The sequence below is a fragment of the Betta splendens genome, chromosome 10 (assembly GCF_900634795.4).
Source record: "Betta splendens chromosome 10, fBetSpl5.4, whole genome shotgun sequence".
In the NCBI taxonomy this organism is placed as follows: domain Eukaryota; kingdom Metazoa; phylum Chordata; class Actinopteri; order Anabantiformes; family Osphronemidae; genus Betta; species Betta splendens.
In genome coordinates, this window is record NC_040890.2 from 14,588,488 (window position 1) to 14,606,139 (window position 17,652).

General features: G+C 39.0%; 4 protein-coding genes across 4 annotated transcripts; 2 read left to right on the forward strand and 2 right to left on the reverse strand.

Annotated features, from left to right (window-relative positions):
• Positions 1-50: 50 nt before the first annotated feature.
• urp1 (urotensin-related peptide 1) lies at positions 51-4,410 on the reverse strand. The gene is made up of 6 exons (XM_041072552.2): positions 4,324-4,410; positions 1,344-1,489; positions 1,137-1,262; positions 1,005-1,045; positions 713-818; positions 51-234 (listed from the first exon to the last, which is right to left on the reverse strand). Exons 1-6 carry the CDS (start codon positions 4,365-4,367, stop codon positions 203-205), a joined length of 495 nt encoding a protein of 164 aa, XP_040928486.2. The 5' UTR covers positions 4,368-4,410; the 3' UTR covers positions 51-202.
• Positions 3,184-6,707, forward strand: c1galt1c1 (C1GALT1-specific chaperone 1). Its single transcript, XM_029164412.3, has 2 exons — positions 3,184-3,339; positions 5,102-6,707. The coding sequence occupies exon 2, from the start codon at positions 5,116-5,118 to the stop codon at positions 6,067-6,069; it is 954 nt and encodes a 317-aa protein (XP_029020245.1). The 5' UTR covers positions 3,184-3,339; positions 5,102-5,115; the 3' UTR covers positions 6,070-6,707.
• An 807-nt stretch (positions 6,708-7,514) lies between these two features.
• On the reverse strand, positions 7,515-9,520 carry mcts1 (MCTS1 re-initiation and release factor). The gene is made up of 6 exons (XM_029164417.3): positions 9,324-9,520; positions 8,590-8,742; positions 8,397-8,494; positions 8,186-8,319; positions 8,040-8,107; positions 7,515-7,797 (listed from the first exon to the last, which is right to left on the reverse strand). The coding sequence occupies exons 1-6, from the start codon at positions 9,332-9,334 to the stop codon at positions 7,716-7,718; spliced, it is 546 nt and encodes a 181-aa protein (XP_029020250.1). The 5' UTR covers positions 9,335-9,520; the 3' UTR covers positions 7,515-7,715.
• A 393-nt stretch (positions 9,521-9,913) lies between these two features.
• cul4b (cullin 4B) lies at positions 9,914-17,546 on the forward strand. The gene is made up of 20 exons (XM_029164381.3): positions 9,914-10,835; positions 11,768-11,883; positions 12,003-12,106; positions 12,200-12,269; positions 12,860-12,933; positions 13,018-13,180; positions 13,400-13,489; positions 13,751-13,833; positions 13,919-13,986; positions 14,086-14,204; positions 14,301-14,493; positions 14,594-14,698; positions 14,778-14,888; positions 14,986-15,071; positions 15,208-15,315; positions 15,414-15,527; positions 15,622-15,727; positions 15,826-15,998; positions 16,125-16,277; positions 16,383-17,546. The coding sequence occupies exons 1-20, from the start codon at positions 10,367-10,369 to the stop codon at positions 16,476-16,478; spliced, it is 2,601 nt and encodes an 866-aa protein (XP_029020214.1). The 5' UTR covers positions 9,914-10,366; the 3' UTR covers positions 16,479-17,546.
• Positions 17,547-17,652: the final 106 nt, after the last annotated feature.

Here is a 17,652-nt window from a genome sequence, read left to right on the forward strand (position 1 = left end):
AGAAAACACACAAAATAGTTTCTTCACACCCAAAATCGAGTCACAATAACTCAATTTGTGTTAATGAAGTTTATTTTCAGACACAAAAAAAGACAATTTAACAACTTCAAAAATATATTTTCTGATGGTCCAACAGTGACAATGAAGGTGCTTATAACAGGAAACTAAAAGCTGAAGCGAAGTGATGTTTTCCATCCAGACTCTAGTTGGTCACGCAGTATTTCCAGAAACAAGCTAAGAGCAAAGGAGACGTTTTACTAGAACTCAGCGATTTCTGCAGGTTTACATTCTTTTGTTTCATTAAAGTGACAGTGTAATATTTACCTGTAACAAAGTTAGTTTTAGTTGCCATGTCTGCTCCTACTTCTTTACAAATTAAGTAATTGTAAATTGCAGACTTCTTCCATGTTGGTTATAATCCAGTACTTTCATTTAATGCACATTTAGATAATTAGATTTTATATAAATACTTTTTTAACATCACTTCAATTGCTCTTTCCTTCAGTGTTAGTGTGTATATCTTGGTATCAGTTAGTCTCATTCAGTAACCTGTCCTACTTTAAAACCCCCAGGCCTTGTTAACTTTCCTTTTCATTAGTTTTCTAATAACCTCACATCACATCTCACTCGAACACCCGAGTCTGTAAATAAAAGGTAGATAAGGAGCAGGTGTGGTACAGTAGCTGCAAGATAAGAATCACGACTCACTCACCTCTCTTGTTTGCTTTTGGTAAGTTCTGCTCAGATCTGAGGAAACCCTGGGAGCGAAGCCTGTCGGCTGCTGCAAGCTTTAAAATGGCTTCTCTCAGGTCCTCAACCTAAAAACACGAAGATGCCGTTCAAGTTGTTCTATATGTTTATTTGCTGGATATGCAGAATACGTGGGATTTGCTCTATACGATTTCAACCTAAATGAAACTAATCATAATATCAAAAAATACTCTACTATAAAACACAAGTCAAATGCAGAGATCAGGCACTGAGTTGGACAGATTCAGCCTTACCATGTTTCCAACTTTGTCCTGCTGCTCTGGGTCTTTATCATCTGAAGAATACAACAGTATACTGGTCAAGCTTTTTTTATCACTGACTCAGGTTTCTACACACTACGCATCCCTGCATGCTCACAGTCCTACCTTTATTCCAGGAGTCCCTGCCTCCACTGTGCAGCAGGAGAGGATGTAGGATGTTCCCCTCCCTTCGCTCCCCTTCTGCAGGGCTCAGTCCATCCTCAACCTCTGACACTAATTTCTGAATGAAATCTGCAGAGAAAAAACAACTTCCCCTCATCACCTTGCCACGGTGCTACCTCCTAGACTCTATTTCTACATTCTGAGTCTTACCTGACTGAGACTCCAGACTGGAAGCGGGATACAGAGGTAGAGCATGTGTCCGTCTTGCAGAACAAATCACCGCTAGGAGGTAAAGCAGAGCTACAGACAGCATGGTGCCTCTATCTTCAGATGGTCTCAGCCAGACTGTACCTCTTCTAAATGAGAACTTCATTTATATGTCCTCCGTTGCCATCCATCACAATCTGATCAATACATTATCATCACACCCAGTCTCCAACGTAATGGTTTTGAGGCGATTGATCAGTCGTCATAGACACAATTTAAGGGCCCGCGTCAATTGTGCAGAGCCTATCTGTGCTTGTACAGAGAGGCCTGACAAATGTTTACTCTGGTAACAGCAATCAGTGTCTGTGCCGATGAGCTCTGATGGTTTATGTCGGACTCCGTTTCTGGTCAAAAGTGTCATTGCTCATGTCTGAGATCACAGACACAGAGATGCTGGAAGTGTGTCATTGCAGGGCTTGACGTCATTTTGTGTTGCTAACATTTGAGTAGCAATTAATTGTGAGTCACGTTGTGGTAAAGATTGTTTTGTGTTTTGTTAGTCATTGGTAAAAGTCACAACATTTGTTCTTCTGTCTGATCTTGAGATCGACTCGCATCAATATTTTATTTTCCATGTATTTGCTGACATCCTTCAATGCAAAAATTATATTGTATTCATGCAATGACACTATTTGTTCATCCTATTCAGTTCTGCTGTGTTTGTCTCTTATCTTGGATATTTAGAAATTTTTATAAAACTGTAATTAACAAAAAAGACAAGTAACTATGATTTAAATTTGGTGGAGGTTTGGACGGTCTGAATTTCCATTCCTGTTCTGTCAGTAAAAGCCAGAGCCAACGATTATAAAAAAGTAAAAACAAAAACACACATAGGGTCAAAGTAACAATATCATGGGCCTTGGAGGCATTTCAAAATAAATATTATTAGCATATGCTAATTCCCCTGCATGGTGTGCAAATGTGCTAGAATTCTGTCATTGAACTCTGTGGGCTCTGTGTACTGACTGTCCACTCTTCACATATAGTTTGAATGACACTAATGGCCATGCTTTGTGGAATAACAGGAGACCAAATCCTTTTCATCAAACTGAAAGGTCAGTAATGCTTCACAGATAAGTGTATGTCAGGTGATTTATAGGTCTGTCTCTGAAACTGCAGCCGAAAAACAACTCTTGATGCATCTAACAGCAGAGGAGGTTAGGCTCAAAAACAACACTTGTTGAGTTTAGTTTTTATGACAAAACACGACATGAGAAATTATCTACAAGGAAAGGGAAATGACGCATTAATTTGCATAAAAACTGTTGAAATTCCATCTGTGTTTATATAGTGTTTGCTTGGATTGTAATAAGAAAGTCATTATGGCTTCTGCTATTAAAGACAATCAACTATCTCAATTAAATAAAACCTGTTTTAAATGCCATATGTACAGAGTACTATTTGTCTAGGTTGACATTTAATTAAATATTTGAGTTTGTCTGAAAAAAAACATTTTAATGTTTCTGTGAGATATAAGTCATCAGGAAAAAGAAAATAAGTAAAACAAAACAAATACCTTAATTTCATTGACCTTAAAGTTTTATATGCAACAGCGGCACCTAGCGGCGACATTATGAAGGCCTTCAGATTCCTTAGTAATTAAAAAAACTTGATCTTCAAATTGTGGGAATAAACTAACAATAGGACAGACGCCTGTGAATAATACCTTTTTCTGTGTAAGTCAAAGGTAGTCAAAGGAAAATGTCAGGACAGCACATAACATAACATAAATCCACCTGTAGGAGCTAACGGGTTCCTGTAGGTGGCGGTAGTGAAACACAACGTAAAGCAGCCGTTGCAGCGAAGAAGACAATAAGGAAGCGATGATGTAGTTTAACACAGACAGCACGTCTTAAATTACTGGCAGTGTTTGCTAACCTCATCAAACAGGATAGGTGGCTCAAGCCGACGAGAGAAACACGACAGGCAACTTCTTTCGGTACAGTATCTTGAAAGTACTTATTGCAATTAAATATCAAACTGAATCTTTAAGTTTCCCAATTGTCAGAAGCTATTACAAAGCTAGGACACTAGCTACACCACAGCCAGCTTAGCTGGTCACAACTGATACGAATTTAAGGTGTGTTTGGTCAAACATTTGAAGACAGTGGTTATTTAATTGAGTGTCAACATTTTAGTCTATCTGCCTCCCGGTTATTAGATAAAGGCTTAGTGTTGCCAGCCGTCGTTGCTTTAGCAATAAGTTCGACATTATTTAAAAGTAGCTTTACAAGTTTAGAATTTGCCTCGAATCAGCAGATGTGTGTTTAGACTATTTGCTTTTTGTAGTAGATTTGTTTACCGTAATCTCCTCTCTTGTTTACACCGTTGGCAATCCTTTGGTGCTAAATGCGCATAAATAGTTTGTCTGTTCTACTGCTGCGGACGAGAACAAGTGACATGTGTCTGACCTTCTATAAAAATCTTTATAGAAGACATTTTATTATATTTTTATCTTTGTATGATGTTTAGCAGCATTTTCTTCAATAGTTAAAGGACATGATAATAAAGCATGTAAGATAAAACTTCTTGGCATTAACCCATGTGAACAACCAATATTTGTAATCTGATAAAATGCAAATGGTTGTCAACTTCCTCCAATGTGCACTGAACACACCCATTTAACTTATTTGAGCTTTGGTGGCAGGAATTTTAAGGGCTGGTTTAAATTTGTTGTTATGAGCAGACAAAAATGTAAACGAACAGGCAACCAAATCCAGTTGGATGGTCACTCAAATATGTGGCTATGGCTGCTGATCACGTACAGTCACGCCTGAAATTATTCATCCCCCTGGCAAATTCTTGTTATTAAGTTACTTTTATTCAACCTGCAATTTCTTTGACCAGAAATGATACAGGCTTCTCCCAAAAGACAATACAACGATGTACGAGAGGCATCATGGGAGAAAAATATAATACTCACCTTTTATTTAGCAGACCCTTCAATCTGAACGGGTTGGAGCTCATCACTAAAGATGAATGGGCAAAAATATCAGTGGAGACATGCAAAAGCTGGTCAGCAAGGATAAGAAGCTGTAAAAGCCAATAAAGGGTTTTCTGTTGATTATTGAAAAGTTTTTGTTCAAATGTAAATACAAGATGAGTAATATTTTTTACCACGATGATGCCTCTTGTACATTGTATGTTTTTTTAGGAAATGCATGTGTCATTTCTGGTAAAACAAAAGAAATTTGCTGGTTAAATAATATCTAAGTCAGAAGTTGCCCAGGGTTTGAGTAATTTCAGGCACAACTGTATGTAATAAACAGTACACAGAGCAGGTATAGTTGGCCCTTTTCCTGAATACAATCTTCAATTTTATCCTTTTTTTTAATATTCAAATATATTGTTTCATTATTGACATTGACTTTCTAAAGCCTCTGCTGACTACTAAAGCTACAGCCTGAACGAAAACTTGTGTGGGAATTATTTTTGCATTCCGAAGCAAGTAAAATTCTGATACTGTTTTAAATCAGATCTCAGTGTAGCAGCTTCACAGCCATTTGGCCACTGCTTTGTACTAACTTCTGTCTTAAAATATGCAACTGTATTACACTATTTCTAAACAGTTGAGCTTTAACTTGCTATTTATCTGCTTTGTACGTCTGCTTGTAGGGATTTTAAATCTTTCCTAATCATGGAGCATCTTCAACTGTCACAATTTCTGAACATCTACAGCATTAATTGTTTTTCTTTTCCAGTGTCTCCTGCCAAAATGTTGACTGAAGGTGGCTCTTTCATGAAGGGGATGATGCTTGGAAGCCTCTTCTGCTTGGTTCTGTCATTTATAGGTAGTTTCAGCCCGAGCACAGAGTATAAAGTGGAGGACCACCATCATCACCACGTCAAGGCACCAAGTAAAGATGAGCTAAAACAACTCGGTGACAGTGAGATGCAGGAGTTAAGCAAACAGGTGCAGGTGTACTGTGTAATAATGGTCCAGCCCAAGATCCTTGTGTACTGGGCTACAGCTTTAGACACCTGGAGCAAGCACTGTGACAAACCTGTGTTTTATACCTCAGAGAATTCAAAGGCCCTTGAGGCATTCGATCTGAATGAAAAAGATGACTGGGCGAGGTTGCGTAAAGCTCTAAAGCACGCTTATGAGAATGCCGGGGACATCCGATGGTTCTTTGTGGCACAACCAACCACGTTTGCCATCATTGAAAACCTGAAACACCTGGTGCTCACAAAGGATCCCAGCGAGCCCTTCTACCTGGGGAATGCTATGAAGTCAGGGGAGCTTGATTATGTGTCGTTTGATAGCGGCATTGTTCTGAGTTATGAAGCTCTGAAACGGCTTGTGGAGGTGTTCAACGACCAAGACAAGTGTCCAGAAAAAAGGGGTGCCCTGTGGAAGATGACCGATGACAAGCAGCTGGCTGAGTGTCTCAAATACAAAGGTGTGTTTGCTGAGAACGGTGAAGACGCTCATGGCAAGGGCCTGTTCAACAGCAAGAGTGTGGAGAGCCTGATAAAAGACGGCATGAGGGACCACCCCAACAATGTAGTGGAAGGCTGCTGCTCCGACATGGCAGTCACATTCACTGGGATGTCCCCCAGTCAAATGCAGGTCATGATGTTTGGCGTTTACAGACTTCGTCCTTATGGACACGATTTTCATGATCATCTAGTATTTTACCCTCCTGAAGGTTCGGACAATGACTAGAGGACAATTCCTTCAAACTGGACATTGCTTTCACATTTTTTAACTTCTGTGATGGCACATTTTATTTTGGGGACATAATTTTTTTATGCTCTTTGTAAAAGATGAATCTGTTGGGAACAATACTTCTGTATATTTGTACCTTTTGCAACTGGCACAATCAGAACTCATGGTTTGTTTATGTCTGTGACAAGAGTCTGTGGGTGTGCCATCCATTTAATGAAACTACACCTGTAAAATATACCATATACACAGAAATGATTGTCTTATTGTTGTTTTACATAATGTTTGTTTAAAGCTGTGATGTATTTATTGAATTATTTGACTGTTGGTCCTTTGGTTTATTAATGAACTTTTTAGAGAGAGTACTTTGGTAAGTTTAGAAATTATAATTTGTAAACTATTAACATGTCTTGGCCAACTTCCAAATGAAGTGCAAGTCCATGATTTCCTCTGTCACTCATTATACAAAGAGCTGGTCTTTACAAATAGGTGGAAAGATGTAAAACTCATTGTTACCCTAAGGGTACCATGTATTTCTTTTGTCACACAAACATTAAAAAGTGTCTGTGGTAATTCACACTGTAAAAAATACTAGTGCATGTGTTTATTAAAAGGATTTCTAAAACTGACTCAAAACACCTAAAATGTATCTGTGCTGTTTATTTACTGTTGAAGTATAAATGAGGGAGTCGCTGCTAGCTTCATGGTTAAAATGTTAGTAATAAGAACATCCATCATTTAAACAAGCACTGAAGGTGAATATACCAATATGTTACCGGACAAATTACCATAAAACGTTGTATCCAATTGTAAACTGTACAATTTAACTTTGTTTTTTTTATGTTTTTTTTCTTTATACTTATTGATAGCATTTATATTTTATATACAAAAACCACGTTTTACTCCACTACTGAACAGTAGTGTATGAAGTGACTATACCTGAAAATTGCAGGATATACAGAACTTGTATGAATGTTGAAGTTTAGATTAAGGAGAGAAGAACTACACCAACGCTGAAATCCACACTACCAGCAAATCCTGGAATGTTCACTTGATTTGATTGATTTGATTTCTTTAGAATCAGAAACATAACCTGTATTTAATATATATATAGAAAGTATAATAAAACAGCAAATATTAGATTACACCAGTAACACTAACCTTTTCACAATTCTGAAAACTTCAACTGTATAAAGTGCCACTAAAGCAATGCCAAGTCAGGGACAGAACAGCTAAACATTAACATGTGCCAACCTTTCTCTATTCTGTAAACATCCTGATCTGTCCAGGACACGACCATGATTACTCTAGCTCTGAAAACCCAGGTGATGTGTAACAAAAGCAAGGCGTATTGAACAAAGACCTGTTAAAGATTACAACACCCTAGAACAAAAACTCCTGTTGGTCATTTCATGTACATCATCAAAAATGGACGGAGAATGACATTTCAAAGCAACTTTTGTTTATTTGTGCAGATTGGCAATTTGATTCAAAGCCTCCAGCAAGTTACACAGCAAAGTCCATGGGTGTAAACAGTTGACTGGCAGCTAATGCCTTGCTGTTAAGAGCTTCACACTTTCCACGTGAAGGGGGTGGGGGTCGGGTGAGGTGAGATGGGTTGGCCGGTGCTGCAGGTGTGGATTTCATCATTTATACGTCTTCATGTGCCACAATCCATCATTCAGATAGTGAACATTCTCGATTCCAATCCCCTTGTTGACCTTTTCTCTGTTTGCAAAAGACAAAGAATAACATTGTTCATCATAAAACAGTCCTAGTGTAGTGACATCCTAAATACGCTGCATATGTCTACATTATCAGCATCAAACATATTTACTTTTGCAAGTTATTTGAATAAATGTCCTAGGACAAGAGACAAACCTACAACTCAAACACAAGTGTGTGTATGTGAATGTATGTCAATATCAACTTACAATCAAGGGAAAAAAATAGGGGAAAAATATGCTTACATGTTTTCTGCAGACATCTTCATAACACCAACACAAAGTGCATGTTGTTTTCCCTCTGCCATTATCGCCTGCATTGATTTGTTAAAGGTAAACTGGTAGACAAGACTGATACTTCTACTGAAAACAAAACCTGTCAACAAGGATACAACTACTGTGTCTGCCTCGGCTGGGAACAGCTTAGCGCCTGGCGATGTCAGCCCAGGACACATGATGTTGGCTCCACTTAAGACAAATTTAATGGCTCCTTTGTCTACTTGCTGGTGTGGGAGAATGAAGGGATCTGTGAACCAGAGAGTGTCATTACACTAATGAAATTCAAATGCAACTATTAACTAGTTTGGAGTTAGGAGGTTTTACATTTATGCAGTAGTCTGAGGGTTGGATAAAATGGTCCTTCTCTCTGTCTGAAAAAAAGTAATTCTCCATTCACTGTCAGGATTTCAATGTGTTCGTGGCTGGAGAAGAAACAAACGGAAATCTTAACAATGACAGAAAAAAAAAAGCAATATGATAATAGATAATATGTGTATGATGAAATACTACATCGTACCATCTCACTATTTTGACAGGGTCCTTTTTTGGCATTATCTGATTGAGCCATGACTCGATGTCCGGAAACTGTTCCAACAGCTGATTTTTTATGCCTTTGATCACTGATGTTTTCAGCTGGATACAGTTCGACACATTCTCCTTTTCATCAAATCTGAAAAGAAAATATGTGATAAAGCTGAGAGCTCTTAACCTATTAAATAAAAGTCAGTTAAGATTATGAACAATCTATTACATTAATAATAGGAAATGTTCCATAAGCACAATGATAATGTTAGTCCAGATGGAAGTCCTGTAATATTATAGTTTTTGTTTAATACAATGAAATACATTAAACAATAACCTCACATTGACCACTTAACAAAAAAGCGGCTTGTTGTTCGAGGAATCTATAAATTTAAACAAAGCGTTTGGTGAGTTATTAGGTTTACTGAAGACACAAAGTACATTTAGCTATTACGAGCAAGCAGACGTTATTACACTTTTAGTATCTTGTTATTACTGTGTCTCAGTGGACATTGTATTGGTTTGATGCGTTGAAATACAGTAAATCTGCTTCGTGTAATGTGGTACGAGGTTGACCTAAGGCTTTACCACTGGTTTTAAACATATATGTTTGAAAAATTCTTGAAATTAAGACCACCCTAAAGACGCGACTGCTAACTAATCGGTTAGCATTAGCCAACTAGCTGCTCTTTGCTAATGCTACAGCATAAAAAATAAGCAGGAACGTACTTTTTAAACATCCTCGTTGGTCACCGCTACCGCGTTCCACAAATAGTGACGAGATCTCTGAGCACTGGGTGCGTCAGATCAGAAAAGGCAAACAAGGAAACAACAATTACAATTCATCTATCAAGTTCTGGCGTCAGCTTCAGTTCTTCCACGCCTGTAAAGCAGTGGAGGGTCGGTTGTTGCGTCACTTTACGACAGTTTATTTTACGTTACAAGGCAGAGCGGTTTGCGTTCGACTGTTACCTAGGAAACGGTGGTCCTTGCAGCACAGTCTTGTATAGTTTTATTACCTAGGCGAGTACTTTTGTTGACCTCTGTTGTAGTACTACCGTAAACTCTTGATAAGTATTGTAAACACCAAAACATCTGAACATCCATTTTTCTGCCTGGACGCGTGTTCGTTTTTACTTGAAATTTGTGTAAAACACTGTCAGTGAACAAGTTTTGTTCTATATATGTGCTTAAAATAATATTTGTTTACATTTGAATTTACCTAAAAATGTGGTTTCATTAAAGACGTTCCAGTGGCGCCACCCTGCGTTCGTGACCGGTACAACACCCAAGTCACATAAAAAAACACGCTTGTGTAAAAAGTACTTCTGTGTAAAGTACTTCCGGTGGGGTCACGGACTAGCTTTCACGCGCTAATTTTCCCCCGTATTCGCTGGTGGGCGTTTTACTTTCACGAAAACTTACTTTTTTGCTCCAGGCACATTTCTCATGTAATTCCGTCGCTTTTGCGGCCGCTCGACTCAACGGCTCCGGCGGGACGACCCCGCAACGCGGCGAGACAAGCGAGGCAAAAAGAGGAAGCAATAGCCAACCATCTTTCTTCTCCTGCCAGCAATAACAAGAAAGAGACAGGCTTGCTTCAAGTGGGGCTGAACACTCCAACATTTATTGTGCTTTATTCGGGACAAACGGCGAAGCCTCAGCGCGTTGCGACGGATCCCAGCCCCCGGAGCCCGAGCTCAGCACCCCGGCAAGCCTGGAAGTTTGGGATTCTAACGCTGGCTGCTAAGAATTAGTATTCCCGTTTTTTCATGTTTCCAACAGGTTTATCTTCCCCTAATCCCCCACCACCGCCAACGCAGGAGGCTAGACAAGCGGCCACTAATGTCAAAAACGACAGCGGCAGCATCACATCTCCCAAGAAGAGGAAAATAAACGGCTCCGAGAGGGAAGACTCCGCGGACACCATCTCCTCTTCGCCGCCAAAGCCCCTGAATTCCTCGTCCTCCTCGTCCGGCTCCCCCACTCCGCTGCACATCCAGAAGAAGTTGCGGTTCGAGGATTCGGTGGATTTCATTGGACTGGATGTGAAAATGGCTGAGGAGGCTGCTGCCGCCGCCGCCGCGGCCGCTTCGTGCTCCAACAACAAAAGCAAAGCCGTGTTCCTGGCCGGCGGCGTCGGGCACCATGCGAACGGACTGACGAAAGCCGCGGGCTCCGGCACCTTCTCCAACAGCAAGCCCGGGGCCGCCAAGAAACTAGTCATCAAGAACTTCAAAGGTAGCGACACGCGGCCCGCTCACCTGGTCCAACTAATGCGTGTACACCTGACACATTACATGACAAAGCATTAGGAAGTTATGAGTCAGTGACTCCTTCAGCTGCTTGTTCATCACTTTAACGAATCAGGATCCGCATCCAAAACAGTTGATCTGGTAAAACATGTGTTTAGGAGAGGATCAATCGTTTTTGAGCCCACATTAGTCACATTAACTTGTTAGGTAGTTCACAAAAGCAGAAAAAGGTGCAACACAAGAGAACATATTCACAAAAACAATATTACAATTATTAACAACTTTAAAGAGAATTTTCCATATGTACTAATAGATGTATATAAACAGACAACAACCTTTAGCTGTGAGTAAGTAAGTAAGTGTGTATATGTCTGGTAATTAATGTAATACAATTATAATTACAAGTATATATTTTATTTTGACACTACAAACAGGATAATAAATATTACATTTCCTAGACAAGAAGAACACAAATCCTTATATTTGGATATGTATCTGTTGCTTTGGCAACACAAGCAAGCAATATATTATATTATATAATATATGCTTAATAACACACAGTTAGTCAGGATAAGTTACACTCTAACTCTGAATAATAATAGATAAAACAATTGTCTTGGTCTAATACACTGTCTACATGATAGATGTTGTGTTTTAAAGCAAAATGCTGAATCTCTGACCATTCAGTATGTGTTAATTTTGGACACAGCTCTACAAACCTGAAATGAAATGTTTGCCTTTTTGTCCATCAGATTCATCACTCAGATGACCTTTAAATAGAAACACGCACGCACGCACAGTGGTTTTAAAATAGCTCGTCTGACACTGGTGGCCCAGGGAGGACCGCTGTTATACGCCAAGAGCCTGCAGAAGATTGACGTGGTTGTCAAAATGTTTTGTTTCTCGTTTTGCAAACAGAAAAGCCCAAGTTGCCCGAGAACTACACACAGGAGACGTGGCAGAAGCTGAAGGATGCAGTGGAGGCCATACAGAACAGCACTTCCATCAAGTACAATCTAGAGGAGCTCTATCAGGTATTTCTCAGAGGAGGCTCCCTGTGTGGTCTGTGGGCGTCTGCTCCTCGTTCATTCATATCTACACCCATCACTGATAGCGAAACACTAATTCGACACCTGTGCTTTTGTCCCCTCAGGCCGTTGAGAACTTGTGCTCTCATAAAATTTCAGCCAAGCTTTACAAACAGCTCAGGGCTGTGTGTGAAGATCACATCAAGGCACAAATCGATCAATTCAGAGAATATCCTTTGCACCATTAAGTATCTGGCCTTATCTTAACATTGTTCATATTATGATTGATTTCTTGTTACATTTGCCTTAACCTTGTTCTTACGGATGCCCTGGATAGTGTGCTTTTCCTCAAGAAAATTGACAAGTGTTGGCAAGATCACTGCAGACAAATGGTAAGTTTTCTAACTTTGACTAATGGAGCAGTATTTGTTATGTGTAAATAAAAACAGTTATAAAGTTATAAATCCTTGTCCTTAATAAAACATCCAAATGAATTTTGTAAGTGGCAAAGTTTCACACATAAATTCTCTGTTTAGCGCTGCAATGTTTCCAGTTGTGTGCATTTCTTTAGTTCACTTTATATTGTCGTTACGTTTTAAAATACACGCTGTTCAGTAACGAGTTGTGTTTGGCAAATAATTTGGTGGTAAAATATGTTCATCTATATGGTTTTAAATGCTTTAGCTTCACCACATCAAAACACACAATAATAAAAACAAGGTCTAAATGACCAGATACAACCAGCTGAATTAAACAACAGTATGATCACTAATGGTTTCATCATTTTTATCTCTAAATACCCTAAACACCACAACTCTTAATTGTCTAAATTAAGATTGATTATATAAAATGTATAACCCACTTCAAGGTCAGTGTTGTTTTCTCCAGAAAACCCTTCAGACCCCCTGAAGATCTTATAAAGCATTTGGCCAGGGGAGTGACTCCTGTTTGCTCATGTTGAATGTTTCTCATTGTTTCACAGATCATGATTAGGAGTATATTTTTGTTTTTGGACCGTACCTATGTTTTACAAAATTCAATGCTGCCATCAATCTGGTGAGTCATCAGTGTCATTACTCTTTTTAGTACGAGGCTGATTTCTGTTAAAGTGTGTGTTGAACTAGCTGCTCTGGTGTGCAGGGACATGGGTCTGGAACTGTTCAGGTTCTACATAATCAGCGATTTGAAGGTCCAGAGTAAAACCATCGATGGGATTCTGCTGCTCATAGAGAGGGAGCGCAACGGGGAGGCGATAGACCGCAGTCTGCTGAGGAGCCTGCTGAGCATGCTGTCTGACCTGCAGGTGACTGACTGTGGACCGTTTCATATGATTCACACTTTAAATGATACACTGCTAAAGTTTATATCTGGAAGGATTTCATCATTGTCACGTACCATAATAAAAGCATGGCTGTGGCAGCTGTGTTGTTTAAGATTAGCACTTGCACAGGGCTGTGATGATCTGTCAGTTTCCTGCTGACAAATAGTTTTAATGAAACTGTGTTCTGTCGGTCCCCAACAGATTTATCAAGACTCCTTTGAGCAGCGATTTCTGGAGGAAACTAATCGACTTTATGCTGCAGAGGGACAGAGGCTGATGCAGGAGAGAGAGGTGAATTATGTGACCCTGATGTATCCGTGCAAATGTTGTTTTTCCTTAAGTATTATTATTGTTTCAGCTAATAGCAGACTAAATGTATCTTAGTTTAGAGTTGATTTGTATTAGATTACACCCATTATATTTTTCACAATGTTTGTACATTAACTTCACAAACCACTGATTGTAATCAGGTTACATATATTCATGCAAACTCAGTCAGAAAATGAGTTAACATTAAAAGATTAAATAAATGTAAACATTACTCATATTTAGGTACCAGAATATCTACATCACGTCAACAAGCGCTTGGAAGAAGAGGCTGACAGAGTCATCACATATCTAGACCAGAGCACGCAGTGAGTGTTACATTGTAATAATTACTTTGAAGTTCAACCATGACACAGCCTGATTTGTAACATGACTATTTCTCTGCAAACTCAGAAAGCCACTAATTGCGACTGTAGAGAAGCAGTTGCTCGGTGAACATCTCACTGCTACTTTGCAAAAAGGTACACCGCATTAGTCTGCATTAACAATTACGTGATAGTAAACAATAAAAGCTACGGGTGGTAGTGGTTTTTGACTTACTTCTTGTTGGAAACTTCCAGGTCTGACTCATCTTTTGGATGAAAACAGGATTCAAGATCTGTCTCTTCTCTATCAGCTCTTTAGTCGAGTGCGAGGCGGTGTTCAGGTCCTCCTGCAACACTGGATAGAGTACATAAAGGTATTGTATAAAACTTATAAAGGATGTCGGTTCTGAGCTCTTAAAATTGATGTTTATTTTCCATTTGTTTTCCAATGTCCTAAAATCAACCATTAGGCATTTGGAAGTACAATCGTAATCAATCCTGAAAAAGACAAAACTATGGTGCAAGAGTTGCTGGACTTCAAAGACAAGGTTGATCACATCATTGACATCTGCTTCATGAAGAATGAGAAGTTTGTAAATGCCATGAAGGAAGCCTTTGAAACATTCATCAACAAACGGCCAAATAAACCTGCAGAGCTCATAGGTCAGTAGTGCTTTTTGTGATTTATACCAGTCACAGTGTCAGTAAACAACCTAGATAATAAAATAACAAACACAAAAAGTAATAATGTTTCTGTTTATAGCAAAACATGTGGATTCTAAATTAAGAGCAGGAAACAAAGAAGCCACAGATGAGGAACTGGAGAAGATGCTGGATAAGATCATGATTATCTTTAGATTTATTTATGGTACGTACTTTACTTTCAATTTTGCTTCAGTGTAGATGTTTCTTATTTGTTAATGTAACATTTGTTTTTTTAATTGTAGGAAAAGATGTTTTTGAGGCCTTTTACAAAAAGGATCTGGCCAAGAGGTTGCTGGTTGGAAAAAGTGCCTCTGTGGATGCTGAGAAATCAATGTTATCGAAGCTGAAACATGGTCAGTTTAACCTTTAACACATGTCAACACTCTCAGCACACCCCAAGAACGACTGTATGCCAATACATACTGACATGACCGTTTGGCCTTTTCTCAGAATGTGGAGCAGCATTCACCAGCAAACTCGAGGGCATGTTCAAGGATATGGAGCTTTCTAAAGACATCATGGTGCAGTTTAAACAGGTAAGAGCCGATGTAGAAGATGCAGCAGGCCAGACTGATGAAGGGTGTTAGAAACCTTTGTATTCTATGCATATCCCGTGTTTCAGATTATTACTGGCAGTTCTTCATATCACACACTTCATTTTTCCTTGTGTAGTATATGCAGTGCCAAAACATCCCTGGCAACATTGAGCTGACTGTGAACATCCTCACTATGGGATACTGGCCGACCTACATCCCAATGGAAGTGCACCTGCCTCCTGAGGTTGGTGCTGAGCAGATATTTTAACTTTTAGAGCATTCTTGTTGTAATATTTCTTGTTTAATAAGTTATTAGGTAATAAGTTTATTATTTTTATCCAGATGGTGCGACTGCAAGAGATCTTCAAGACATTCTACCTGGGCAAACACAGTGGCAGGAAGCTGCAGTGGCAGTCAACACTAGGCCATTGTGTCTTAAAAGCTGAATTTAAGGAGGTAAATAACTTCTCAAATAACTAATAACCCTAACCCTACTGATTTCTGATAATTTAGTAGAGTAAACGCTATTTACTTATTTATTTCACAACAGGGCAAGAAGGAGCTCCAGGTCTCACTTTTTCAAACACTTGTGCTACTCATGTTTAATGAAGGAGAGGAGTTCACCCTGGAGGAGATCAAACTTGCAACAGGAATAGGTTTGTATCATCCATTTAACTGAGAGCTTAACTGCAAACACATTAATGTTGTGGTGGGAGCTCATTACGTCCCTTTTACATTGTATATTGTTTTACAGAGGACAGTGAACTGCGTAGGACGCTGCAGTCACTTGCTTGTGGAAAAGCACGCGTTCTCACAAAACTCCCAAAAAGCAAAGATGTGGAGGATGGAGACAAGTTTTCTTGCAATGATGACTTCAAACACAAGCTCTTCAGAATCAAAATAAATCAGATCCAGATGAAAGAAACGGTACTGTCTTAGAGTAGTTTAAATTATTTTATATATATATATATATATATATATAATTTATTTATTTATTTATTTATTTTTTTACGACATTGCTTAAATTATTTTGACTGACATCATTTACTACAGGTTGAGGAGCAAGCCAGCACCACAGAGAGGGTCTTCCAAGATCGTCAGTATCAGATTGATGCTGCCATTGTTCGGATCATGAAGATGAGGAAGACTCTGAGCCATAATCTGTTGATGTCTGAGGTGTACAACCAGCTCAAATTCCCTGTCAAGGTGATACAAACAACCAACTCATTTTGTTACCTCCACAGAAGTGTGAGGCAGTAACAAGTGTTTAGAAAGGTTGGCATGTGTGTTGACCTCTCTGCTTCCTTTCAGCCTGCTGATTTAAAGAAGAGGATAGAGTCTCTCATTGACAGGGACTACATGGAACGTGACAAGGAGAACTCCAACCAGTACAACTATGTGGCTTAAAGGAAAAAAAGTGACATGGTCCAATCAGGTTGAAAAGCTGTTTTGAATGATCGGTCTCTAAATCTTTTACTCCAGTGGATGTTCATCATTATCATCTTCAACCCAGCGACCGACAAGTGAATGGATACTGCTCCACAGGATGTTTGTCAGGGGTCTTGGGATCCTGTGGATGTGCATGCCCATTGAAAAGAGAATATTGTCCATGTTTCTCAGTGCCTCTGAGAGTGTTGGGCTACAGTGGACAGACAAAGAAGACACAGATGTTCTGTTTTCTCTTTTTTTTTAATGGAGAGAAAAAATATTTATTTTCAAACTTAGATTCTTCTTTGTCCATAGTTTCAATCAATGTCATTTTTTGTTATCAAGTCAGTTTTCTTTTTGTTCACTCACTATCCCAATGCTGACACACCTAACGATGCTCTATATGTACTACACGGAGAGAAAGGATCAAAAAAATTAAACTTATGCTTGTTTCTTTAGTTGGTGTCAAATGTTGGACTATGGGACTTGCATTCAAATTAGAGAAGATGAGAAACTGAAAACTCTGCAGTAAAGTCGAATAATTCCTGAGGTCATGTAGCTGTTTGACAAACCTGTGATCAAGAACACAAAGCAAAGTAGAGTTTGTGCCAAAAAAGGAACAGCACTTATTTTGTTAAAAGTTTTATTCAAGCTGCTGAGACACTTCAGTTGTACGAGTACATGCATTTGTTGCCCATTTGCTACTTTCTTGTATGCTTTTGTACATTCTTAACAAAAGTGACATTTTAAATGATCGCCTCTGACAGTAAGCTGCTTTTTAGTTTTTTTGTTAACCCTTAGAAAATATACTAAAAGCACAAAAGCACATATGTCCATCTTCTGTGGCGCCAGGCCACATCTACACTATTTTCTTTCTTTTCTCTCTTTATTTTGCAAGTCTCTGATGAGGCTTGTGTTGAAAAGTTGGGGTGAATTGGAATAGGAGCGGATTGCTTCAAAACATACGGGGATCATGATTGAGCAGACAAGCCCTTGTTTGTATGAGTCTGTTAGATTTATTGCTTCAGATTAAAATAACTGTTTCAACGCATGCGTGAGCGTGTTCTGCAAAACTATTACACATTAACAGAATTCCCAGGATCGAAAATGGAAACCTTGCATTAATTAACCATGCAAAGGGGAGGTTTAAAGT

Coding starts and splice junctions, on each gene's coding strand:
- mcts1 (XM_029164417.3), bottom strand. Junction 8,495..8,589: donor CCTGTCAAAATAGTGAGATG/GTACGATGTAGT, acceptor TTTCTTCTCCAG/CCACGAACACATTGAAATCC. Junction 8,108..8,185: donor CCGAGGCAGACACAGTAGTT/GTATCCTTGTTG, acceptor AAATCAATGCAG/GCGATAATGGCAGAGGGAAA.
- cul4b (XM_029164381.3), top strand. CDS start 10,367: ATGTTTCCAACAGGTTTATCTTCCCCTAATCCCCCACCACCGCCAACG. Junction 10,836..11,767: donor AGTCATCAAGAACTTCAAAG/GTAGCGACACGC, acceptor TTTTGCAAACAG/AAAAGCCCAAGTTGCCCGAG. Junction 12,270..12,859: donor AAGATCACTGCAGACAAATG/GTAAGTTTTCTA, acceptor ATTGTTTCACAG/ATCATGATTAGGAGTATATT.
- urp1 (XM_041072552.2), bottom strand. CDS start 4,367: ATGAGCTCCAACCCGTTCAGATTGAAGGGTCTGCTAAATAAAAG. Junction 819..1,004: donor AGGACAAAGTTGGAAACATG/GTAAGGCTGAAT, acceptor TCGTGTTTTTAG/GTTGAGGACCTGAGAGAAGC. Junction 235..712: donor ACCAAAAGCAAACAAGAGAG/GTGAGTGAGTCG, acceptor CTTTGCTCTTAG/CTTGTTTCTGGAAATACTGC.
- c1galt1c1 (XM_029164412.3), top strand. CDS start 5,116: ATGTTGACTGAAGGTGGCTCTTTCATGAAGGGGATGATGCTTGGAAGC.